Genomic DNA, 25,482 nt, shown 5'->3' on the forward strand with positions numbered 1-25,482 from the left:
CACCACCCCTATATGATCAAGATCAAGAGCTAGCACAGACTGGATGAAATATTCCTACAGAGTTTGACTGTTATGTTTTGTTTAATGGTGGTTTTTAAGGGCCGTGTCCTAGATAACACGGGATTTGTTACTGATTTCTAGGGTAGACCTGGACCAAAAGGAAACCCAGGGGCTCGTGGACTCATAGGAGAACCTGTAAGTCAATTAAATAGGATGCAAGTCTCTCTGTCTTGCTTACAGATAACAAGATAAGACATGGTAGGAGAAGTCTTGCATCTTACAGTCTGTGTTATCAAGCTTCTACCCTGCATGTCTATTTGTGCAACCTTCAATGTGGTCCTGGTTGGACCAAACCCTAGGAACCCTAGCTGGCCTGCTGTTAATGACAAATCTCCCTTTCTTCCAGTAAGCCTAGAGCTGGGCCCATTGCCAAAAGGTTCTTTGATGTGAATGTATTTTGCAAGCCACAATGTCTGTGTCCTGACCTTAACCTGCACTGTGCGTGGTTGTAGGGCATACCTGGCAAAGACGGACGAGATGGAGCTCCTGGACTCGATGGTGAGAAGGTTTGTAAAGTCCTACTTAAACACTGTGCAGAAAGATTTCTGTTAGGGTCTCGTGCATGTTACAAAGCTACTGATGCTTGTAAGGAAAGAGCATAGCTGGAGAGCTTTTGCTTCTAGAGAGTTTTCAAGTAAACTGCTGAAGAGGAGTAAAGTCGCTCTCATTAATTAATCCCAAGGAAATTCCCTGAAGAAAGATGTGCATATGGGCCATGCACATATGATCTAAACTCAGCTAAGTCTCTCTACGTAGCTGATCCTCTTGGCTGACTCTAGGCCTTCAGAGATGCTTTTTCAGAGCTGTTGACAGAGGCATCTGTTTATTCTAATTGCATGGAGACAAAGTGCTGTCAGGTGCTAGTTGCCTGGTTTTTGAGTGGTGATCCCACAGGAACATGCTCCCTGCGTTGCCAAGGAAGGAAGAGTCTTGGATTGTTAAGACTGGGAGCTGTGAGAGGATGAGGGAAACACCTGCAAGCACTGAGCACCCAACTGCCCCTTGTTTCCAGTGGGTGCTGAGCTCCTATAGGCATCATTGCAAGCTTACTCCAAGTGCTGCTCAGTGCAACGCCCGTTGTGCACTCTGCAGGCACAACAGGCTCTCAGATCTACACGTGCCAGCAGTGGGGGGAGATTCAAAATGCCTGTGAATGTCTCCCTACGTGTGTCAGACCATTTCCAAGTGACAGGGGTCCCTCCTGAACTCTCAATATCCACAGGGTGATGCAGCTCGCATGGGTGCTCCTGGAGAGAAGGGCCCAAACGGACTTCCTGTGAGTATGGCAGCACAGTCAAGTGCCCTCAAAGCATTACAGCAGCTTGGCTTTTCACAAATATACGTTGTGGGGAGACGAGAGATTTGTTTTGTGCACTGTCTCGAAAGGGGCCCCATTTAAGCCAAGACGAAATACACTTTTCCCGCCATACAGAGAGGAAGTAGTATATAAGACACAGCGGAATACGTGTGGAGTAACACTAGATAGTCATATAGTAGTACCCTGGCCTTTGGCCAGTCTCGCTTAGTTTAATATCTCGATTTGAGGGGGACTTTTCTTTCTACATCCCAGTGATGTGCATCCCTTATGCAGGGAGCTAAGATCTGGGCTCCAACTGACCAGGATTCAACAGTATTCCGAGCCGTGTCCTTGGCTTACTCGGTGTTCATGGGCAAAATATCTCTCTCCAGTCTCCCAACTGTTTAAATGGAGGTAAAGTATTCCTTACTTCCTGTCTTGCAGAATATCCTTGGAGGGAGGTTTCTGCAGTGCAAAATGCTGCTGCTGCTGTTTTATTTGTATATTCCTCTTCTTTGCTCTTATTACAAAGCAGTAGCGTATTTACAGCTGCTAGGACAGTGAACAAGAGGGAAGTTGAAGCCATCATTTTCGTGGCAAAAACTGCAGAAATGCAGCTCCTCCATTGCTTTAAGCAAACGTTATTCCTTGTATGTCAAATCAAACCAGAACAGCAAATGTATTAACTCTACTGCTTCTGACACTTGCTTTGTTTTTTTTAACAGGGATTGCCTGGAAGAGCAGGTATTAAAGGCTCAAAGGGTGAACCAGTAAGTGAATCTCTGTAATGATGAGTTTTGATGGGATAGCTATTAACTGTGTTGTGTCAAGGCTTTTCATCTTTGAGGGATTAGTGCCCCCAAAGAGAGGACTTACCCCAAAGTGAGGGTGCCAGCATTCCTGCCTGGGTTGAGTTCACCTGGCAGCGATGAGCAGATGTTAGGTACAACAACAACTGACAGGGCTCTGCTCTTTTTGAGACAGCTCTTGCACCTATTTCATTGAAGACATATCAGAGACATAGAGGGGTCACGAGTGTTTTGGTAAATCTCAGGAAGGGAAGCATGCCCCTTTTTGTCAATGTTCTGAGAGTAATATTAGTCTTTTGAGATTTAAAGGGCTCTAACAGAGCGTCTGCAAGCAGGAGCAGGATTTTCTCTTCTTCTTTTCTGGAGACTTCACACACACACCCCCCAACCTCCCACCCACACACACCAGGAGAAAAGCCACCACAGAGCTCTAGATTGGCACCTCCATGTGAGATGAAAGAAAATCTCAGACAGACCAAAGCAATCTGTCACAAAGCAATTCTGGAAAGTGTTGTCTTTCTGTCCCTCCTGTTCCTTTCTGTATTGCCCCCCTCTGCACCTGCATTATTATTCTTGCTAATCCTCATGCATGTGAGATAGCTGCAGGAAGACATTTCTCCTTGCACAACAGTGGCACAAGCATGAATGAAGCGGGGTTTCCTGAGCATCCCTGTCTTGTCAGACCACTGAGACGGGATGTGGTGGCACCATCCTGGGGCTGACAACCCTCCCTAGTCACCAGTCCTGAGGCAGGAGGTACAGCTCACCCACTCTCTAAATGTCCATTGTATAGCGCTTTCCCTTCCTAGTCTTAAAACTGTAAAGAATTAAGTCAGTTTTTATTTCCTCAGCCAAGTTTTAACTCCCTCCTTCGTTTCCCATCCTGTTGCCCTGTGTAGGACAGAAGTGACTGTCTGAATATATGCCCCAACTTAGTGTTTACTTTCTCCTCTACAGGGCAGTCCTGGAGAGATGGGAGAGGCAGGTCCCTCCGGAGAGCCTGGCATCCCTGTACGTAACCCTGTGACTTGCATCTGTCATGAGCTCTGCTGAGTGTGTTTTAAACCAAAACATGAAGCTGGAGCTCAGATGCTGCAGAAAAAAAGCATTTAGTAACAAGATCGATGCTGCGCCTCCTATAACACGTGCCCGCCCGCGGTGATGGGCATTCTCAGACATCCCACACTTGTGGGGAAGCTGCCTAGCCAGCATGGTGCGGTCCAGCCAGATGGCCGCTTCCAGGCACAGATATGCGTACCCTGCAGCAGAGGTGCAAGCCCCCCAAGGTGGGCTGTGTGGCCTAGTGAATGCAGCAGTGGGCAGGGAGCTGGGGAATGAAATGACCTGGCGCTGCGGTGGGTTGTGGAGGGTGGATTTGCTGCTCCCAAATGGCATGGCTGACCACGGTGTTTGTTGCTAGGGCGATGTCGGCATTCCTGGTGAGAGAGGCCTGCCGGGACCCAGAGGAGCGACTGTAAGTACATAACCGCTTCCTAAAGTGTAAATCAAATAGATACCAAAATAGAGCTTGGACCGTGGGATTAATGCCTGGATAAAATAAAAGGCCGTATTCTCTGTGGGTGTTGTCTCTAGGGAGTTTCAGCAGCTGAGGAGTTACTCCCTCATGAGTGGGTCAGATCCTGCTCTCACTGACAGTTCTGTGCAGATGCAAAGTGATTCCTCCTGTTTCATATAGCAGAGAAAGCCAAAGTTGGTCAAGGAGTTTGTAGGGCTGCTAGAGTCAGTGCAGGAGAGACTGGACGGTCAGCAACTCCCTGATCAGGTAATGAAGTTCAGCTTGTGCTGAGTGTGAGTTGTTAATGAAATAATACGCCTGTTAAGCTATTCCAGCTGCATAGCCACCAGCATGTGAAACGTGAAATCCTTCCTGTTCCTGTATGGCTTTCCTTGGAGCGGTAGAGGTTTATTGCAAAACCTGAAGCCAAATAAGCAACAAAACTGGAAAGCCTGCATGTTGCCCTATTGCATGGCAGGAGTCTGAAACGTGTTCCAGAGTTTGTAGAACTGCTGACAACCTCTTACCTTTCTTGCACCAAGTTGCATGCTTTGCACAACTGCTTGGAAACATCCCAGAATTTGCAACCATATGGTATGAGGCCAAAACAATTTTCAGATGGGGAATCTGTTCACACATCCCCCATCTCATCTGCCCTCCCCTTCCTGCCATAGCATCATCCTGGCAGGAGCTTGCAGAGGAAGTGAATGTGGTGTGAGTCACTAGGAAACAAAACCCCGTGTGCAGCCGGGACAGTTTTCACTTTTACGCCATGAACTAACGGCGTTCTGAAACTTGAGGGTTGGAATCCGTTGAGGTCCTCGATGGAGCGTTTTATTCCTGCATTCATTCCGTTCCCTGCGTCTTCTCAGAGCCTGAGAAATAAAGAGCTATAGGAACTGCAATGCAAACCTTCTGAAAATAACTACATGGCTGCCAGCTGTGTCCCTACTAAACAGCAGATGATAAAAACTTTTTATTGTTGTTGTTCACAGTATTAAAAATGCTAGGATACTGTTTATTTTCTCACTCCTCGACTACTGTTGCTATTGTGGTTGGACCTGACCTTCTAGGGTTTTTGTTGTACCTCTTTTTTAATACCTCATTTTGAAATCCAGAAGCCTACAGCAAGTCTAACATGATTTCTGGTATGTGCCACTTGGAAGAAATTGAACAGTATAATGATTTGTTGTTTGTGAGCAGCTGCTCTTCAAACCTCCAAGGAAAGGGAAATCGGCCTTAGAAATAAACTAAAGTAATAATGTTTGCTTTCATGTCTCCAAATTTTTCATCAAAATTGGATGCCTGACAAAAAGAGCAAATATAATTGATCTGACTGTATTGGTGCAGACTTCTGCAGTGGATGCAATAGCAGTTGCACCAATGTTTATTTCTACTGATCTGTGTTGTTAGATTCCGAAGTTATAGGAAACGTATTTAAGCCTGGGCTATTATAATAGAGATGCAGGATTTGTCCAGTGTTAAGACTATTTGACTTAAACTAATTTGGCTTTCCTTAGCATAACAAATCAAGGGTTACTTTATATTCAGAGGCCCTCAGGATCTGCCAAGTGCCAACAATTTTAAAAGCACTAGAACAGCAGAGTAATTTTGACACAATTTAATGCCACTTTGATAGAGCTCTGTCTTTATAACTCTAAATTTCCTTGTTGAATTAGAAACAGAAAACAAAAATGGAAAAAATAACCCCCAAAATACCTTAGTAGTTGACTGGTTCTTTGAAGGTGGTGGTGGTGTATTTAAGCAGATAGGCTCCTAGCTCTGGGCAGACCCTGGTTTCTGTACAAAGTTGCAACCACACTGATTTTGTCAGCCGGGCAAGGATAAGGTGACTGGTTTAGATCGTAAATTTAGTCACCCTTCACAAAGGTGCAGACTTCCTCTTCCTCTTGGTGATGACCTGAAGAAATGAAATAAGACAGTGGGTGTCTGGGTACCAAGGTGAATTTGTAGGGCTAAAAATTAGGGGAAGAATACACATAAATACTTTTAAATATTACAGTAAATAAATCTGGAAGAGTTGCGCAGGCAAAGAAGATAGCGATGCTGTTTTGACACAGGGCACACCTGCCTTGCAGTCCCATGGATACTTGGCTTTTTGAGTATATTGGATAAGCCATGCTGACTGAGGTGGCCAGTTTAAAATTTATTGGAATCCCTCTACGTTGCAGCTGGCAGAGATGACTGCAAAAGGAGACAAAGCTGAAGTCCCGCTTTGTCGCAGAAGTTTGCCTAAGGCACCTATTTCAAAATGACACTTTAGAAAATTGGATTTAGTTGTCTAAATAACTTAGGTTTTTATTTTACCCAAGATTTTTATCGTGTGTCTGATTTTCTCAGTAGAAAGCAGTAGACTCCTAATGGTAATGTTCATGTTCTCTCCAGAGTGCTGGGCTTTTAAAAGCACCTGCGCTAAGAGAAAGCCTAAGAGGCTGTGTTTCCTATATTGCAGGTACAAAATATGCCCAAGCAAGTGGATGCAATTGCCATTTTGTGTGTCTGAGTGCATGCAGCACACATTTTACAGCAGTTTCTTGCAGAACTGGACCAATTAAATGCTTAATACTGCGATGGCAGATCCCTTTAATGTATATTTTCCATGCTATGTCATGGTTCCGCCTTTTGCTGTCACTGATCTTTCCTGCTCGTGAGTATGTTTTTAAGCATTAATAATATAGAAACAAGCATTTTTGTTAATGGTAGCAATATTAATAAAGCTCAGTATACACTAAGGACCACTGTAACGGCTGTTCATCAGCACTGCCACTGGGAAAAATGTCCTGCAGCGCAAAACTGCATGTTTCCTCTGTGTTAGAACTGAGTCAATTTAATTACACGTGGGACTTAACTGGCCCTGAATTATCTTCTAACCAATGCTCATTCTTCTTTCAGGGCCCACTTGGTCTTCAAGGTCCAATGGGAGCCCCAGGTGTAAGGGGCTTTCAGGTCAGTATGCTGGTAACAGGAGTCTTGTAATAGGCATCGCATCCTGGTAGGCCTCTGTTTTATGCAAACCTCTGGCAAGATAATGCATGATGGTAACAAGTGATAAGAGGAAATGTCTTTCCATTTGCCAGAACCCAGTTAACACCTTTATTGGCATGGTGCAGTGGAAAGGAAACAGGGCCAGATGAGCTGCCTCCTAGAGGAAATGATATTTGGTGTTTGTTTACAAAAAAGGGGTTCGAGTTTGATCTACATAAAGGCATGTTACTTTCTCTTCCACCTAGACATCCCCTGCCTATCTGGTTGAAATATAGTGCACAGTGCTTGCTTCTGTGAGCATCGCTATATTGGTCAGGAGCTGTAGATGTGATCTTTCTTAGAGAAAGAGCTAGGCCAGCAGAAAGCTGGAGCACTTTGGCGATATGGTTGACTGTGGTTGGGAAAGGTGGTGGGGCAGGAGTCGGAATAAACCGTACCAACCAAAGCAGGATTTTGCCGGTACAGGCTGTGCCCTCTCTAGGAATACTCTGCAAAGCCTTCTGCTGTTAAACCAGGTATTAGAGGCTTTGAGGAGCCTGAAGGCTGCTTGCCCAGAAAGTTCATCTGCAATAAAACAAAGTATTTCCTTGTCCACAGCACAGGAGATGAAGTCAGAATAAGCAGGAAATTCCTGGGGCCTGGAGACAGGGAACCGTCAGCAAGCAGTTATGGAAACTGGTGAACTTCAGGATGTCAAGGGTTTCTTGTCACTTTATGCTGTAAAGCCTTTTTATGCTTTTTTTTGGTTTGTTTGTTTTCCTGACAGGGTCCCAAAGGTGCCAGTGGGGAACCTGGCCTTCCTGGTCCAACTGGAATCCGTGGAGAGTTTGGTGACAGGGTAAGGAAATGAAGATGCCTGTTTCTAATTCCTTTTTCAGAGATGTGAAACCGTAGTATAACAGGGCCCCCAAACATTGTGTAGCTGGTAGCATCCCAGAGAACACAAGCAGGCTTGGGGAGCACCTGTAGCTTGGGCGTCCCAATCCCTCATTTGTAGCACCGGAGTGTCCAAGACAGACCTTACAGAAGAATAATCCTAACCTTTGGGGCCTTCAGCATCCAGCCTACCTCCAAAATTTATTTTTGGGTCGGTGTCTAGCTTTGCTCACATCATTTGGAGGGGGCCAAAGCGATGTATAACTTAGAATGTTACAATTCCTGTATTGAATTCTACAGGGAAGAAAAACCAAAAAAACTAAAAAGTATCTGAGGGACTGACGAGAATGGAGCCCCACCATGGCCAACTCTATGCCAAGGCAGGTGGAAGTGCAGGAAAATTAAACCTCAGGACTTACTGCTGAGGAAAAAGCGGGACTTCTTCCTTACCAAAGGCCTTAGCAGAAGGATAGTAGTTAGAGTTCAAATCACTGATCTCCTCTGTGAGCTTGGATAAGGGAGTTAGTTTATCTGAGGCTCGGTTAACTACCTGCAAAAGTGGGTTGAACAGTAATTTCCAGCTTCCCATGAATATTGTAAAGATAATACGTTAATGATTATGAGGTGCTCAAATAAGGCAATATAGAGGCCAGGCGCATCCTGAAGATAAAAGAACCCCCAAAGTTTCCCATCCATGCCTGTACTAGAGCCCCCTGCGCTGGCTCCGATGGTGGATTAGGCGGGCCTGCTCCCGTATGCTTCTGTATGTCAGTAGGAAGGTCAGGACACGTCAGCCGTTCTTGATTTGCTATTTCTTTTTTTATTATTATTTAAAAGAAGTGTCCTGTCTTTTTTACGACTTGATTCATGTTCTTGTCCATGTTTCCATTGCAGTTCTTAGAAGTCCCACTATTTTTAGGCAGCATGGATTATTTTAAAGAGACTTTGGGATCATATCCTAGCCAGGGTAGACAACTGTTTGTTTCTTTCCTGTTCTGTATATTGATTTCACCACAGGCTCGCTCCCCGTGAGCACAAGAGAGCTGATTCACCCACTCTGTTACTCAGAGGTTTGATTAGGGTTTCTGAACTTTTTAAAGTTATATTTTGCTCAGTGATTTCTTTCTGAACAGCAACACACCTGGGCCCCACGCCTCAGGATAAATCTAGCTTTTTATTTAAATGAATTCATTCTCATTTAAAAGAAGCCAGCAGGGCAAAGCAAACGGCGCTTGTTTGGGGCTTGCCGGAGAATAGTGGCCGTGTGTTCGCCGGCTCCCTTGACTCCAGCTTTAAGGTGAAGTTTCTGTGTCAATAATCACTGCGGCACCTTGGGGATTTCACAATGGCCCTTCTGTGCTGGGCTCCAGGCGGGTTTAAAAAAGGCCTCTTAGTTGGCAGGGCTGCGAGTCTGGAAGTGTAAAACAGGCAGGTTATTGTGGAGCCGCAGGGTGCTGCCTGCGTTCGGAGCATCGCTGCGGTGAGAGGTGCGTGCTCAGAGGGGACGCGGCCCCCGCGCAGGCCAGCCCGTTACCCAGCGAGCTGCTCCGAGCAAAGGGAAGGAAAAATCTGATGCTTAACACAAAGGGGCTCGCAGTAAGATCCCTCCGTTCATGGCCTCCGTGAACGCAGCCGGCGCTTAGAGTGACTTCCCTTTTGCCTGTGCCGTCCGGCTGGTGGCAGGGGCGACCACCTGCAGCCTCAGCCCTCTGCCCAGGCGGCAGCGAGGGCTGAGCCAGGAATCAGCCTTGCAATTTTCCGCTCTTCCTACTTGGCACAAGATTTGGACTGGGGAGACTCCCAAACCTCAGGACACGTCTTTATATCTTAAAGAAACAGCCCTGCTTGCTGGGGGCGATGACGTCTGCTGTGGGGTGAGCGGAGAGCACGGCCGACGCCGCGCTGGGTTTGCGCCGCTGGCGGCCAGGCTGGCACGCCGTCCCGACATAAAGAAAGACGGTAACAGCAAACACGGGATCAATACGGTCCTGTCACCCCAGCTGCGTCCGACCCTGCACACTCCACTGAAATCGATTGTGGCTGGGTTTTTTTCTTTGCAAAAAATGATTCCTACCGGCCTGAGTTAACAGGTACTGACATGTTTTTTCACAGTCCTCGGACTGGCTGTGTCCAGGATGTAAACCAGCATATCAATAAGTTTATTGTTCTTGCGTGAAGGATACAAGAGTTTAGTGCAGTGGACCATAAGATAAACAGCAGCATTGAGATTATATATAAACAACATCTTGCTGTTGATGTGGGATAGGGGGGAGAAAGCAGATTTGACAGTTATTGCTGATGGAGGTGGAAACAGGCAAACATTTTTCCTGAGGATTTTTATGAAGAACAAAGTCCTGGGAATTCTGAACGCCGCAACGGTCTGGGGTGACGTCTCTCTCGGCGGTTCTTCGCCCCACGCTGACATACAACATGCCCGGAGAAAAGCGCTAATTGCAGTTAGCTGATGGAGTGACAAAAACATGAGGACAGCCAGTCAATGTGGAACTGGTTGTTCTCAGGGCCATTAAATTCTTGTCACTGTTTCCTGCTGCTAGGAAGTGCTGCTGTGGAAAATTACTCGGTTTTGAATCAAAATATTTAGGGCTGAGCTTTTCTCTGAGGGAGCCTTCCCCGTGGGGCACGGTCTTTGGTGACTGAGCTTTATTTCATTGCCGTAAACTGTCATGGAGCGTTGGGACTTCATGAATTTGGAAGTATAAATCTGGATGACAAAAAAATGGTCAGAAAATAATATATTGCATTTGCCATTGGCACACATAAAATGGGAGTTACAAATGGTCTATTCATTGTTGTATTTCTACCTCCTGTTATCTTCTTTTGCAGAGAACTATTTTTTCTTTAAGAGAAATCCCCCCCCACCTTTTTTTTTTTTCCCCATTTATTCAGTGCTTGACTAAAGCAGAATGACGTGCCCGTATTACGGGAGTTTCTCCTCCATTAACGCTCTGTTCTGCTGAGCCACCTCCAGACCTAGGTACTGAAAATGTCGGTTTGCAGATGCCGGATTGATGAATGTGCTGCAGAAGTCCTGTTCAAAGGGGAAAGTGGTTGAATTTGTCCTACAGGTTCTGCACCAGAGAAGGAAGTCTGGGGTTTCCTGTACTCCTTTCTGGCTCTGCTAAATGGACCCAAAGTTGCAGAGCGGGGGCCGGAAATGTTTCGTTCCCTCTCTGTGAGCGCCAGGAGGACACAGTTAAACTTGGAAGGATTTTTCAAACTCCTAAAATTATTCCTGGGATGATAATTGCCTCTCCTTGGTTCATCAACTAGATGTATTTCAGTCCTGTGGACGTGTTCTTTGGTTGTTCTGGGGATCTCAAAGTCAGCAGTAGCGAACTCTAAATACCCACAAAAACTGACAGTCTAAGGAGGCCTTGAAAAAACGTCTTGACTTTTTGCCCTTGTGGAACAAAAACTTTTGCAACCGTTTTATATCATGGGTAAAATTCAATCCATTTTTCCCATCATCAGGTGTGAAAAGGAGAGATCAATCACCCACCAGTCTCATCCTGGACCTTGTCCTGTAATTTGTGGATTTGTAAAATTGCTGTTTCAGTCATGATAGCAAGATGAAAATAATGAAAAATAGATGGGCAGAAGGGAAAAAGGGTTCCTGCCCCTGGGATGTCTGGAAAAAGATGACTTTTGTGAAACAGATTTAAAAAAAAAAAAAAAAAAGAAAAAGAAAAAACGGGATTAAACGCACAGAAGTCATTTTAGTTTTATTTAGGAAGCGAAGGAGGCTGGTGGAGGGGCTGGGGCAGGAGGTGGCCGGTTCCAGCGGGAAGTGCCGCTCCTGCAGCGACCCTGCGTGGTGGCTGGTGTGACGTGGGGCCGGAGAAACTCCCCTGCACCGCGCTTCTTATTTCTAAGAAACGTGAATGAGACTCGGTCCCTCCTCCTCGGTGATAAGGAGACTAATTCCTACCCTCCGCTGTTTGAGCGAGTATCTGACTGCACCAGGAATTTACAGGAAAATAACAGTTGGAGCTCACTCACCTTCTTTTGCTCGTTCTCAGGGTCCTACCGGCGTTACTGGTCCCAAAGGTAACCAGGTAAGCGCAGCTCGTCTTCCTTCTACGATAACTTCACGTTGTAATCAACAGTTAAACTGTACTTTAGCCGCGGCCTGCTTTTCCTTCCCTTAAAGCAAAAGTGGAGCAGATACCAACAAAACACTTTTTGTTCCGATAAAAAGCCGGACTGGTGCTGTTTATTTTGTAGTATGTAATGCAATACGTAAGCTCCTAAAATCAGCACTCGTTCCCCAAGTAAGTTTAGGAGTGCAGCGTTTCACTGGGGTTATTCGTGTGACTAGTAAAGAGGATTCATCCTAGCCCCAAAGCTTAGCGGACTAGTAGACTAATTTAATCTTTTAATTTTTGCTGCTTAACTTCCATATTTGGATTAATCTCAGTGATGAGTGTTTGAGCCAATTTGCATCAAATATCTGACTTACCCTAATGAATGACTATGTTTTTGTAGAAAATTGAGCCCTTTTCCAACAAGCATTGCTGGTTTTATTTGCAGATTTCAGTTGCCGTGTGATCTCTTGTTATGTTGCTAAGGGAAAGATCAATCCGACCTCCGTTTGTCTTGAAATAACTTCCTGTCTAAAGCTGTATGGTCACCATAACAATGTTCATTATGTGCTCTAATTGCTGTGTCATGTGCAAGCTCTGCTGCTTCAGCACAGCATCAGGAAACGGTGCGTGCAGCTGCCCGTGGTGGCAGCACGCAATGAATCGTGTCGTCCCAGCGATGCTCGAATTGCAGGCGTCTCTGCTGGCTTGAGGGAAGGTGACCAACAAATTGAGGGTCCTCGTCACAGCTAGTAAAATTCACGTCACTAGAGCTTTAGCCACCCTCGCGTTAGGGGCTGAGACGGAGCTGCTGCCAAGCCTCTCCCCAGACCGAGCACAGAGAGAGGGTCCTCACCGGAAGGTGATGGATCATGTCTGTTGAAGGATGGAATGAAGCAGCTCTGGAGAGGACTCTTTCTGCTGAGTGCTGACCAAAGTTAGAGGACGAAGCTGCACTGGACACTGAATATTTAGCTGCCACTGCAAACCCACCTTTTCTGTCAGTCCCAGAGCTGGGGAACCTGAATTTAGGTTCTCTGGAAGAAACTTGTAAAAAGTCCCATTCCAGATGCTTCCTGTCGGAGGCCGAGGGGGCCAGGTAAAATGCTCCCACTGCAGAGTGCTTGTGAAGGAGTCACCGCCTGCCTGCGGGTGTCTCTGGTGATTGCCCAGTCAGGGTTCTCATCTATATGAATTCAGCCTTTCATCTTGCATCTAAGTACTAGCTTGTGGCAAAGGGCAGCTGGGTCTTCTGAGAGCTGCCTTCCACTGTGGGTACCAGTGTCAGCAGGGGAGCAGCTACTGTGGAGTTTGGCTTTGGGGAAGAGAGAGCTTCCTCTTGCAGGAGGAGCTGTACAAGCTGCTAGGTGTGCCCATCTCCCTTAGAAGCTGAGGCCTCTACCCCATCTCCAGGAGTGGGCCTTCTGGGAAATAACCTTTGTGCACCAGTACGTGAGGTGTTAATGCTGGTGTCTCACTTTCAGGGCATTGCTGGAGCAGATGGCCTCCCAGGTGACAAGGGAGAACTGGTAGGTGTCCTTAAATTCAGTAGAATTGACTCCTCACATAGATGGGCCTGGAGAACCAAGAATCAAGAACTAATGTGGCCAGTCAGCATTAACCATGCAAGAGCTCCAAGAGCCATCGTTACGCTGCTGGTTGTGAAAAGGAAAAGGCAACCCAAGCCTTCCGACAACTGTGTCCGTTAGCGCTTGTCTTTAGGAAGCCCTGAAATGCCACGGTCTGCAAAGTTCACCCTGGCTAATCACCACTGCTCTGTCATTTTGCTCCTCAGAGCAGCAGGGCAAAGTGAACGTTGTTGTTCCTAGGGAGGTCTAGACCATCTCAAAGCGTAGCCGGGTTGCCCATGCCTGCGTTCAGCGTCGCTTCATAGTGCAAGTCTGTTACCAAAAAGTGCTCTGGCCTGTTGTATTGTCTCTAACATCCAGTTATTGTTCCTGGCACCTTCACTAGAAGAGCCTATTAGGTGCTATGTACGTGTCTTCTCTGTTTCCCAAAGCTTAGCGAGTAGGAAATTTAATTCAGATGTACACTTTTTTGAATCGCTCATTTTTTTCGTATTTTTCTTTTATTTCCCATAGGGTCCCTTTGGTCCCCCTGGCCAAAAAGGAGAGGTATGTGTCAGACACTGCAGACTCATGCCCGGAAAGGTTTGGGAGTAAACATGCTTACTGCATATCTCGATGAGGTATCTCCATAAACTACATTGTGGCATCATTTCCTAGAAGCGCGTTTTCCTCGCAGCCATGCTGTAAAATCTGTGACAGTGAGGATTCTCTGTGGCATTCACGTGGTTCAAACAGGTTTTGATAATTTGCAGCGTGGACATGGGACTCTAATCATCATGACCTATATGTCAAACCACCCATGTAATGTAAGAAACGCACGTGGTCAGCCATACCAGTTAGGGAACCAGGAAGAAAAGCTTATTTAATCCCTCTAAGAAAATAATGGACCACATCTTCCTTTGTAATCTTTTTCTCCTTTTCTTTTTCTTCATTACAGCCAGGAAAAAGAGGCGAGCTTGGTCCTAAAGGTGCCCAAGGACCTAATGGGACTGCTGGTGTACCAGGGATTCCAGGTCATCCAGGGCCAATGGGCTTCCAGGGAGAGCAAGGTGTTCCCGGCATTACAGGAAAACCTGGCCCTCCTGTAAGTACGATCTGCTTTTTGGGCACAGTCAAGGAGTGAGTAAAGTGAACAGATGGACTGTGGATTTCGGATGCCGATTAAACGCATGAAGTTTTGTTCTGCATTTTAGCAGACAAAAATAGGTAAACTCACACGCAGCTAACAGTCCTTCAGCAGTAGGTTACCGGTGCAACAAGATTAATGCAGTTTGCAAGCTTCGGAGTTGAAAGCAAAACTTCCAAATGCATAGCCTGGAGAATTAATCTTCTCTCACAGTGTATTCTGTAGTCATTAGAACGGGCCGTGTTAAGTTACTGTTGTTATTAGAAAAGTGAGTTACAAGTTAGTAATTTAAAAATATAACTCCTATTCGCTACTCTAAATGTTAGGTACCTGTCTTTGTCCAGAGCTAATGTTTCATCGTTCAGGAAAGGCCAAATAACCTTTAAAACTAAAGATTAAGTATCTGGCCTCAAACATTAAAATTAACCCCTGCTATTAAGGTCATGACAAGTTCTAAGTTGAAGCTATCATGGGGGGGGGGGTGCAGGGGGAAGACGACCTCATCCTCATGGGGGACCCTATGCTTCTTATTACTGAGCTGCTGGAAATGAGTTTTGAGACCTGAACTTTGTCAGAGATGATTATCAATAACGTGGATTTGTACAAGGCAGGATTCTTTTCTCAATTGCAGGGCAAAGAGGCCAGTGAACAACATATAAGAGAACTCTGTGGGGAAATGATAAATGGTGAGTATTACTGGGAGAAAACTGACTTTAATTACCATACTTAGCTGAAGATATGGAGAACGTGAATTTAAGATGGCCCCTGAGATTTATTATTTCTCTATTTTAATAGGGTAAAATAGGTTGACCTTTAATGGAAAGCAGTTATTCAGGAGGTCATCTTGTTGTCTGGGAAATTCTTAATTTTTCTACATTTATTATTTTGAAATTGTTCATCACGGTAGCATGCCAAACATATTAAAAGAAGCTTTGACACAACTATCATACAAGCATATTGGCAAGCACTAGATTGTGGGAGCATCTCCCCTCACCTTTGTCATTCTGAACTTCCTATCCTCCCAGCTCTTCCCTCCCCTCTGCCGCACACCCCAACTCTCTACAGCAGCACTCCAAGCTCACCAGAAATGTTCTGATTTCTTTGACGCTGCTGTTGTGCATTTAGAGGTTATGTTGACCATTTAGGACGCCGTTAAACTCTGAAAGCTTTTTTCAGAAAACTTGTTTCAATAATTTAAGTATTGTTCTCTAGAATATTTAAAATCTTTTAAATTGATTTAGGAAGCAGGAAATATCAGTGGCTTAAAAAACCTACAGATTGCTGACCAAAATCTCCATCTGTGTCTAGAGATTTATTATTTAAAAAAAAAAAAAAAAAAAGAGTTAGCATAACATAATCTGTAATGTTTAGTTTCCTTCTGCTAGAAATGGTACGTGTGTAGGAGTGGCAGAGAGCAAGAATTCTGCCAAAGTAGAAACTCGGTTTTCAACTGCTCCCTCAGTTAACCACGCTTGGTGGCAAATGACAAACAGCCCAGCAAAGGATGAAAATGCTGGCTGTGCAGTTTTACATTTCTTTTAATGTTTTTTTTTTTTTTTCAGATCAAATTGCACAGTTAGCTGCTAATCTGAGAAAGCCGTTATCTCCTGGAATGACGGGTCGTCCTGGCCCCGCTGGTCCCCCAGGTCCTCCGGGAACAATGGGAAGCATTGGGCATCCTGGTGCTCGTGGTCCCCCTGGATATCGGGGACCAACAGGAGAACTTGGCGATCCGGGTCCCAGAGGTGAGACTAAACAACTGTTTCCTAGCACTGTGCTGAGCATTTTGCATTCCTTTTGACCTCTTCCCTTCCTGTGCTCCGATTTGGCTGCAGTCTGCAACTTGTTGAAGTTCTCTATCTATATTAAAGGTGATGCTGGTGAAAAGGGAGATAAAGGACCAGTTGGTCAAGGTATTGATGGGCCTGATGGAGATCAAGGACTTCAAGGTAAGGCTGAGCAACATTTAATAATCCACGACTAAATTAAAGGCTACAGAGCGACAGCTCGGCGTATTGTTGGAAGGATATTATAATTAATTTCTCCCTACAAGTATTATACTAGGGTGGCATATTCCAACACATGGGGGACAGCAGGTGCATACAGCTTGAACAGTGGAACTTCATTAGCCCGTGCCCTCTTCGTACCTTTCCAATTACATTTTAAATGTTTTGGAGAGTGTTTTAGAGAAAAGGCTGCTGGGGACAGCAGGACTCTTCATTTGTCTTGCTTCCTTCCAACTAATGGCTGTGAAAGATCAGGAACTCTTCTAGATCTGGAATTCAGAACCCTTTTTAATTGCTCCCAAACAGCTGACAGTATTGGAAGGTTATTGTTTTTAGAGGTACTTAATATACAGTAATTAGATAATGAACAAGTAGTACATTAGTTCATTTAAAGGTGTGTAACACCTGTGGGGCTCTGACTCCACATTAAGACAAAGGAATCATGCCTGTTGCCCGAGTGTTTCCTGCACGCTGTGTCCTGATGGACGCTTGTCTTTTTGATGCAAGCTACAACTACCAGCTATATTCCTTCAAAGTTACCTGAATATTTCTGGATCAAACAAGACAAGGTCTGCAGAGGAATCGGGGACCAGATCTTGCTTGTCAGAAACTAAAACAACAACTTGTGTAATGATTCTGAAAGTACAGCAGTGTTATTGCTCTGTACCTAGCTATAAACCCAGTTCCTGAGGTCATGAATCCTTGATCAGAGGATTCAGAGGTTCATTTATTGAAATTAATGAATATCTATTAGAAACTCTGAAAGAATATTCTTTATTTTGCTTACCCATTAAAACAGTTTTCTAATTGTGATTACATCTGCACAATGAATAAGTTACAGGCACCAAAAGCAGGCTCTCCACCCACAGAATTTCACAAAAACAGAATACTTATACCCAGTTGTCTCCATAAAATAAGTGCATTAATCCATAAACATGTACAGGCTTTGGAAAAGAAAACAAAGACGCTGTTTTGCACATATTAAGATACTGAAAGCATCTGTCCTACTCATGAAACATAAGATCAACAGTAGCTGCATTTCTTCACTTATGAATAAACAGGATCAGGCACTTTTTATCATAATTAAGATAGGAATGCAGGCTTATAGACTACCTGATACGCCTGTCCCTAAGATGGACAGAACCCTATTGTACAGCATTTCAGGAAGCTTCAGTAGCTTGCATCAGACATATTCTTGTTATAGAAATGAGTGTTTTCTGAATTATGTTTGGCATTTGAAGGAAAAAAGCAATCCAAAAATAGCTTGGGTCTTTCCTAAGCAGAAATTATTTTTGCCAATAAACAAAACATACATTTCAACATGAACAAATTTTTGAAATTAAACACAGGTGTAAAGGAAGCTCCGTATCTGTAATGACAAGGAGATGTTCTTTATCATCATTCTCTCTGTTCTTCTACCCTTATTGAGAGTCTTAATTACTACTAGACTTTGGGTGGCAGAATGAATTGAAAGGGCTAAACCTCTCTGCCTCTGTCTTAGACCATTACGGCGCAAGTTGGGCCAGGAAGGAGAGACAGAGATGCGCGCTCTTATAAGCGCTCTAAGTGAGCCGTAAGCTTACACATCTAATGCATCCCTTGAGCACACTATTCAGGGACCATGCAGAACAATTCGGGTTACAAATTAACTACTGTTATTCACGGAGTGATATACTAACTGAGGTAGTACAAAGATGGAGAACCGCCTTCTAGAATGGTCAGCAGGAGTCAGATACAGACAGTAACAAATGTGCAGTACCAAGCGTCTGCCTTCAACTACACCAAGATAATTCCAGTAAATCCAAAGGTACTCTAATAAATCCAATGCACATACTCCAGATCTAGGCTAAATTTAATCAACACCTTGTACCAATAGGCCATAACAAATCTGATGTATTAGACGCTCAAAGTATTTTAATAACTTTGAAAATAGAAACAAATTTTCTTTTGAAAATAAAAAAGGAAGGGAGGAAGATAATATTTCAAGAAATGTTTTTCCCCTTCTTGTTTAGGACCACCTGGTGTACCTGGAATAAGTAAAAATGGTCGGGATGGAGCTCAAGGTGAACCCGGTCTTCCAGGGGATCCTGGTACTCCTGGTGCTATTGGGGCTCAGGGAACTCCAGGAATATGTGACACATCAGCTTGCATGGGAGCTGTTGGAGCATCAACTTCCAAAAAATCATAAAACAACATTACAAGAAGTGGAGAAGTGACTGAATATTTAAACAAACAGTGCATTGTAAGAAAACAGAGAGAATCCTCCTAGTGATAAATGGACAGATGTTCCTTCTATTAAAATGAATTAAGTGGAGACTTTGACATAGTAATTCAGTTCTATGAGGGAAAAAAAAAGCATCAGACAAAAACTTTTATGCTTTGAATATTTTCTCCTCCCCCAGTTACCTTCCAGAATCTTTACTGCTAAACTATCTCACCTTCCCTTTCTCCCTTTGTTGAAGAGACCTGCAAGAGGAAGCGTTGTTCCTTTTTACCATCATCTCCCTAACTGTACTAAAGACCATGGCTATTCTGTACAAGCATTTGAGCCAACTGAATTCCTTGGTACTGCTCCTACTGACTTCAGTTACACTAGTTCATGCACTGAAGTCCAAACTGTTCAGTTATTTAGGCTCCTAAATGCTTTTTACATAAATGGAAATTAGGCATTTAAATATCCAATATCTTTTTGGACTACAGCCTAAGTGAAGATCATAGCCCATGTATGTTTCCTGTCTATTCTCAGGCTTCTGATTGCGCCTCAAATATTTGCCAAGACTAGTAAACTTCTTGCAATCAGATTCTGCAAAAGGTGTAATGTATATATTTTAATTTACAGGGGAGAATTTTTGTATATTTCCAAATAATAATAAAGGAAATTAAGTAACAGCATTCTCATGACCTCTACTTAAGCTATTTGCACAGGAATTGTGAATGAAACCCCAAATAGGAAGGGATGCTCTTCTAAAGACCAGCCAAAAAAAACCTGTATGAACTGTTGTAAAAATAAAAGGAGATTTTTTTTAACCTTTTCTTTGTGATGCTGTAAGTGTCATTATAAACATCAATGCTTTGATGAGCTCCATTTTGCTGAACTGTTTTAACTAGGATTGTTTGGAAATAAATTGCTGCAAAATTGTGAATATCCGTGATTTAAAACACTATTTATTTTGGAGACATTTTTGTACTTTAAAACCTGTTAGCGTCATCTATTTAAAAAAGAAAATTAATAAAGCCACTCTCAGTTCACAAACTATTCTATTTCTGTCCTAAATGTTGCAGTTTATGAACAACAGAGCCATATTAATCTTTAAACATGAAAATAGCTTGTGCCTTTAAATAATCTACTGTTTACAATATGCCACTTTTGGACTAAAGTAACAATACAATAAACTGTTGGACAGTTGTGTGATAAACATTAAAATTAGTACTGTACGTTAAAAACAATGCTAACAGCATTGTATTACTCTTGGGAGGAATGTGTTAAAATATGCATAGCAAATGTGAACTTCATAATATCAGTACAATTTAGAAACTATGCACTTATTCAATTAACTAATATAACTTTTAGTGGAAAAAATGAGCATTATAATAGTACCTTTAATTTCTTTTTACACTTAAAGAATGTATTTGCATCTAGTCATTAACGGGCAGATAGACTGATATTCTACAACACTCCCTAGCTGTACCTTGCCATGTTTAAAAAAAAAAAAAAAAAGCGCAATGCAGAATGACAAACAGAAAAAGAGTGGATGTTTGTTAACTAAAGAGGGGAAATACTCAGTAGGTGGTGTAACGTTTTCTTGGGGCCTCTGGTACCGAAGCCCCTTTAGCAGAGAACTGAGTGGTACTGTTGGTAGTTACTTTTTCATTTCCGTTTTGAATAAAGCATGTTTTAATTAATGCTCTATTTATGTAATGCTACACTGTATTTTGCAAGACAATCCTGGAGCCTGTCAAATTAATCCCACGAGACCAAGCCCAGCACATAAACACAAAAAACAACAACAAAAAAAAGCAGTTTGGATCCTTGTTAGTTAGCCATACTTTTCACGCAATTCAAGGTGGTCAGTTCAGACTACTTGATCTCCATAGCCATGCGTGTTTTCCTGCACTGGACATGCTACAAATGAATCTGATCTTGCTATTTTTAGTCTCCTGCCTGTTTTACCACAGAATACAGTCTCAAATTCCTAAAAATCAAAATACAAAAATGATTACATTTAATATGGGTATTTATGCAAGATAGTGTTTTTCAAGACACTAGTGAAATGAAAACATACAATACACCTTTAACAGGAAATGGTAAGGGGCTCTACACGTATCTCGATAAGCAGGTTTTCTATGCATACACCATCAGCTCTCTTAAGATACTCTTGGGCTGCAACTACAGATGGGGTAGCCTAGGAGCTGCTTATAGGGCACGTAGCCCTCTACTATGTTCACAGGCTTTGAGATTGTGAGGGTATGTAGGTGTGAATCAAAAAAACGTTTAAAGGCATGTTTACTGTTATATTGGTCCCTTATAAAGTAAATAGCACCCAGCAAAAGCCTGGCATACGCTTTTAGCTATGGTCTGATGGATTTAAAATATTTCACGTTTTTATCAAGAACAAAAACGACGTTAGATTTTAAAAACCTTTTTCAGTGAGTCTCCATGCCTTTCATGAATATACTTCAGAAATGCAGTTGTCCATTGTAAAGTTGTTGCCTTATCAGTGTCAGCAGTACAGAAGGGAACCAGAAGATTCAGTTCATCACAACAAATCCGGATTCTGCGCCTATAGACAAATACGTTACGTTACGATAACGTAAACGTTATCATCCAGATGCGAAAGAAGGAAGGAAGAAGAAGAAGAAGGAAAAAAAGACTACTCACATGTGCCACCAGTCATGGCCTTTGGGGCCTTTTCTTAAGGTTTTAGCTTTTGTTAGCTACAGGCGTCATGTTTGTGTATTAGCCATGTTATACGCAAGCTATCTTTATATAACTAACTTGTTAAATGTTTTGAAATATCTCCTCTTTTTCCTCACAGAGTTAAAAAAAAAAGGCAAAAAAAGCCCACCATGCATTTTTTTTGTCCTCTAACAAACACCAAATACTTCATCCTCTGCATTGTTTTTTCTTATACGTAAAACAAAATATGTCAAATTTACCTTTTACTCTAGATAATGATGGTAGTTTTACAGTATCCGTATTTTAGGCTTCAAAAACTTTGTACAGCAGCTCCTCATTCATAGACATTACCTTCTGTCTCTTTCCATGCGGTTATGCCTTTCCCTTCGCTGAGAGATTCCTTCCTGCGTCCCACCTTGCACCTGTACACTTGAATTTGACTGGGCTGACTGCCAAGGACCCTGCGCAGATGCAGTACTTTGGCTATCACGCATATTTTGAATTTCACTAAGAGGTTTTCGATCTACATTTGTATCCAGTGGGCTTATTCGGCTGCGACTTCTCTTAGTTATTGCTTGCTTGCATAAGGCGTCTTCTTTGCAAAACAAAAGAGGAAAAGAAGAACCTTATTTATAACCCTTCTATTACTATTGCAATTCTGATCAAATAATTGATCACTGAAAACTTTTTTTTTTGTCATTTTATTTAAGTAAGTAAGTAAGTGGAGTAATCTTGGAAGCTTTATTTCCACCCTAGATTGACTCTTATAGCAACATATGTCCTTAGGAAGCCCTAATGCACTGCTTTCTGCTTCAAAATCCATCTAGTTTCTATTTTGTCAAGGAACTTATTGAGATAACGCCTGTCCTTAATTAACCTTTGAGGAAGGCCTTTAAACGTTCTCGACTTTGATATCAACCGGATCTGCTACCAACTTTTGGGTCAGAAAGAGTAGACAGAATCCAGTTACTTAGAACAGGTCCAGGTTTTCAAAGGTACTTTGCAGCATCAGGTTTTCTCATTTCAAGCTAGCAGTGCTTAACAATCTTGAGAGTATAGCTAAGATCTTGTGTTGAACATTTTTTTTGAGAAATCTAGTCCCATAGTGCCTACAGCATGTGTCAGACATAGTGACCACATCTCGTAAGAGTCAGTAAAATCGTATTTGTTGTAGAAAATACAGAAATTTGGGGAAAAAAATGCACAATTGAAAATGAAGGGCACAGAAAACTAAGTGAAAAGAAGCTAAATGGTTTACCTCCAACTTTAATCCAAACTTGCTCAGGCAAAGCTTTATTCCTAGCACCTACTGTCTGTTTCGTGGATTCAATTTCCTGATGATAGCAGAAAGAGAATGTTCTAGGTAACCCAAGGTCTTGATGTTTGGTAGCTTCCAAAATAGTGCATGATGTCCCAGAGGTCTGTGAAAAACAAAAAAGAAAAATACTTAGAGGCTTTTATATATATACACACATAAAGAAGAGACTATTTTGGTATCTTCAGGTGAACTTCTTAAGTTTTAGGTCCATGATTCAATGCGTTGTATCAGAACAAATGCCAATTACTTCTGTATCACAAGCATGGGATTTTAATTGACTGCTGAATTGTGTTGTTATACCTCTGGCATTTCCTGAGTGCCATGCTATTATTCTTGCTGCATAGGTTATTGTGAGTGGGGAAAAAAAAAATCTTCTTCATCAAAATGAGTTAGTTAGTTAGTTAGAAAAAAAGGAACTGGAAAATTGTAATTGCTAACCGTTTCCTTCTCGTCTTGTGTAGATGAAGCGTATACACACCCACAAACTCAAGAAAAAAAAGATTTTCCTAGTAAGACAGCTAATGGCCTACTGATCATGTTACCTGGCTGCACGTTATTACAGACGAGGTAACTAACTGCCGCACAATTGGTTAGGATAAGTACTTTTGATGATCTTAAAGACTAACATAAGAACAAACAAATTACATTGTAAATCATTCTATTCAAACCAACCAAAAACGATCAAACATTTTAACACAAACCTCTAGAATTATCTTACACCTAAAAGGTGTTAGTTAAAACTGTCAGCATTTGAAATTAGCACAGTATAGCTAGGAGAGCAAATATTACCCACCTGTATTTGTGAAGCATTAGCACTTCCAGTAGCAGAACACGCATTCATAGTAAATAATGGATATGTGAACTGTAAAGCAGTAGTTGCAGCTGCAGCCTTATTTTTCACTAACGTAGCACACTTATTCTGATGCTGGTGAAGAGGAACACCCATCAGTTCCGATGGCTGCCGGATCAATGTTACTAAACTTCAAAACAAAACAAAACAAAACAAAAAACACACACGCCAAGACTGACTACTTGAAAATGAGGAGGGAAGAAAAATTTGCAGGTACACACACTTCTAGTAACTATCATCAAGAAACCACTTTCATTTATTATAAATACAAATCATTATTATCGGCTAGCACCTATTTTGGTGACAAAAACAAAGATCAGCTGAGAACGCATTCTGTGCAGTAACATTTCTGCTTTTCCCTTCAATAAAATGTTTTGCCAGCACACTAATACAGTTACAGGGACAGATTCTAACATAGGATTGTTGTAAGAAGGTTTTCCCATAGTCAGGCCTCCAAACTACATCATTAATCAGTTTCCAATACTTTGTTGTGATCTAAAATCTACCCTGCTTTTAGTAACACATTAAAACTATGCAATGTTCTTCTCCATTGCATGTTGTTATCAAAAAAGAGTTGTAAAGTAATTCATTTTTTATCTATCTTTGTTGTAACTACTTTTATTTATGCAATATACAGAAGGGCCTATTCACAGGTCAACAGTGCAGTTTAAAAAGCCCAGCTCCTCATTTTACATATGAAAAACAGTACTGCTCATAGGTTTAACTAAGCAAATCAATTCTGGGCTATATGAAAATACATAGCTTAACAATATGAACTGAAATTAATTCCAACACACTTGTTAAGAGTTACTCCAGAGTCTTGGGGTTCTTGACACCTGGGGTTTTCTGTCTGGATGCTGTTGAATCGGTCTTCCAATCGAACTCTGACTGCAGACTTAGATCTAGACTCTGGTGCCAGCGCTGAATTGTCAACAAGTACGTTTTCTTTATTCGTCCCAACAACATTGTCGCTGTGTTTAACTCTTACTAAACCGTGTCCTGGGACTTCTACAGAGCTACTGTTAGGCGTTTTATCTGCTTGGTTCAAAGGGAGATTGGACTCGCTAAGTAACATCATTCGGAGTTCCTGAAAGTCAATATGGCCCACACAGGGGTTTGAACTTAACAAACTGCCGTCAGAAGGCAATCCTGACTGACAGATCACTGGGAAAACTGACTGGTTCCCAGCGTTGTTTGATGAATACCCATCTTGGCTGGCGTTCAGCGAGGCCTGGTGCAGAGGGGGGTCTGCAGAATTACCAGCTGAGAAGAAAGCAGAATTGAGCCTAGCTTCCACTTCACCTTCACTAGCTTGTGCCTCCATATGGGAATAAAGCATGTGCTGGAGCTGGGTGTACTCTATTTCCGTCATCTCCACCAGGCTGAGGTCTGTGGTGGTGAAGCTAAGATTGTGCTCACCAAAGGAGACGTCACTTGAGCCTCCAGGTCCAACAGCAACCGGAGCAGGATCGGGAACGCTAGCTGTGCTTTGAGGGATGGAGGTCTGAGCTTCCTCCGGGGCTGATCCTGACATGACTAAAGCAAACCTAATCCGTTACCAACGTATCTTCCAACGGGAAAGAGTAAAACCTGTAAAAATTATCTCTAATATCCATTAAAAACAAAAAAAAAAAGTTGCACCTAATACTGATTCCGTAACTGCAAGGCCACAAGGAAACAAGGCGAGGACGGAGCTCCTCACAGAGCGGAACCGCACAGCTTCGCCGCCAGCATGTCTCCCCCCTCCACACCCGCGCGGTCCCTCCGCTGTCAGACCCGGCCGCTCGCCAGACCCCGCAGCCCCCACCACCGGCCAAGGCCCGGCCCCCGCGCCGGGCCCAGCCTCCCGCGGGCCTGACAGGAGCCGCGGGGCGCAGCGCCGCCCCGCCCGGCCAGCGGGCTCCGCCGCCCGCAGGGGTACCGCCGTCGCCCTCAGCCCGCCCCGGCGCTGCGCGGGGAGAGGCGGCGGCGGCGGCGGCTCCCTCCGCTCGCCCCTGGCCTCGCCCCGCCGCCAAACGCCGGCGGCACC

The 25,482-nt window shown here is 43.3% G+C and overlaps 2 protein-coding genes across 4 annotated transcripts in view; one reads left to right on the top strand and one right to left on the bottom strand.

Annotated features, from left to right (window-relative positions):
• Positions 1 to 19,415, top strand: part of COL9A3 (collagen type IX alpha 3 chain) — a 46,415-nt gene extending 27,000 nt beyond the window's left edge. The window contains exons 17-32 of one of the 2 annotated variants that reach the window (XM_068912506.1): positions 142 to 195; positions 513 to 566; positions 1,283 to 1,336; positions 2,083 to 2,127; positions 3,124 to 3,177; positions 3,587 to 3,640; positions 6,596 to 6,649; positions 7,455 to 7,526; positions 11,605 to 11,640; positions 13,152 to 13,196; positions 13,770 to 13,802; positions 14,194 to 14,340; positions 15,014 to 15,068; positions 15,945 to 16,127; positions 16,254 to 16,331; positions 18,401 to 19,415. In XM_068912506.1, coding sequence (XP_068768607.1) covers positions 142 to 195; positions 513 to 566; positions 1,283 to 1,336; positions 2,083 to 2,127; positions 3,124 to 3,177; positions 3,587 to 3,640; positions 6,596 to 6,649; positions 7,455 to 7,526; positions 11,605 to 11,640; positions 13,152 to 13,196; positions 13,770 to 13,802; positions 14,194 to 14,340; positions 15,014 to 15,068; positions 15,945 to 16,127; positions 16,254 to 16,331; positions 18,401 to 18,576 — 1,194 coding nt within the window. In that variant the 3' untranslated portion in view covers positions 18,577 to 19,415. The remainder of the gene's footprint in view (positions 1 to 141; positions 196 to 512; positions 567 to 1,282; positions 1,337 to 2,082; positions 2,128 to 3,123; positions 3,178 to 3,586; positions 3,641 to 6,595; positions 6,650 to 7,454; positions 7,527 to 11,604; positions 11,641 to 13,151; positions 13,197 to 13,769; positions 13,803 to 14,193; positions 14,341 to 15,013; positions 15,069 to 15,944; positions 16,128 to 16,253; positions 16,332 to 18,400) is intronic. The other variant, XM_068912507.1, reaches the window with a different exon arrangement.
• Positions 19,416 to 19,539: 124 nt separating this feature from the next.
• TCFL5 (transcription factor like 5) lies at positions 19,540 to 25,186 on the bottom strand. 2 transcript variants are annotated; one of them, XM_068912508.1, is made up of 7 exons: positions 25,095 to 25,174; positions 24,251 to 24,989; positions 23,397 to 23,583; positions 22,544 to 22,706; positions 21,637 to 21,880; positions 21,028 to 21,169; positions 19,540 to 20,581 (listed from the first exon to the last, which is right to left on the bottom strand). In XM_068912508.1, the coding sequence occupies exons 2-7, from the start codon at positions 24,985 to 24,987 to the stop codon at positions 20,462 to 20,464; spliced, it is 1,593 nt and encodes a 530-aa protein (XP_068768609.1). In that variant the 5' UTR covers positions 24,988 to 24,989; positions 25,095 to 25,174; the 3' UTR covers positions 19,540 to 20,461. The 2 variants fall into 2 exon arrangements, with proteins under 2 accessions (XP_068768609.1, XP_068768610.1); XM_068912509.1 differs by having other exon boundaries at positions 21,637 to 21,877; positions 24,251 to 25,186.
• Positions 25,187 to 25,482: the final 296 nt, after the last annotated feature.

The sequence above is a fragment of the Struthio camelus genome, chromosome 18, assembly GCF_040807025.1.
Source record: "Struthio camelus isolate bStrCam1 chromosome 18, bStrCam1.hap1, whole genome shotgun sequence".
Classification (NCBI taxonomy): Eukaryota; Metazoa; Chordata; class Aves; order Struthioniformes; family Struthionidae; genus Struthio; species Struthio camelus.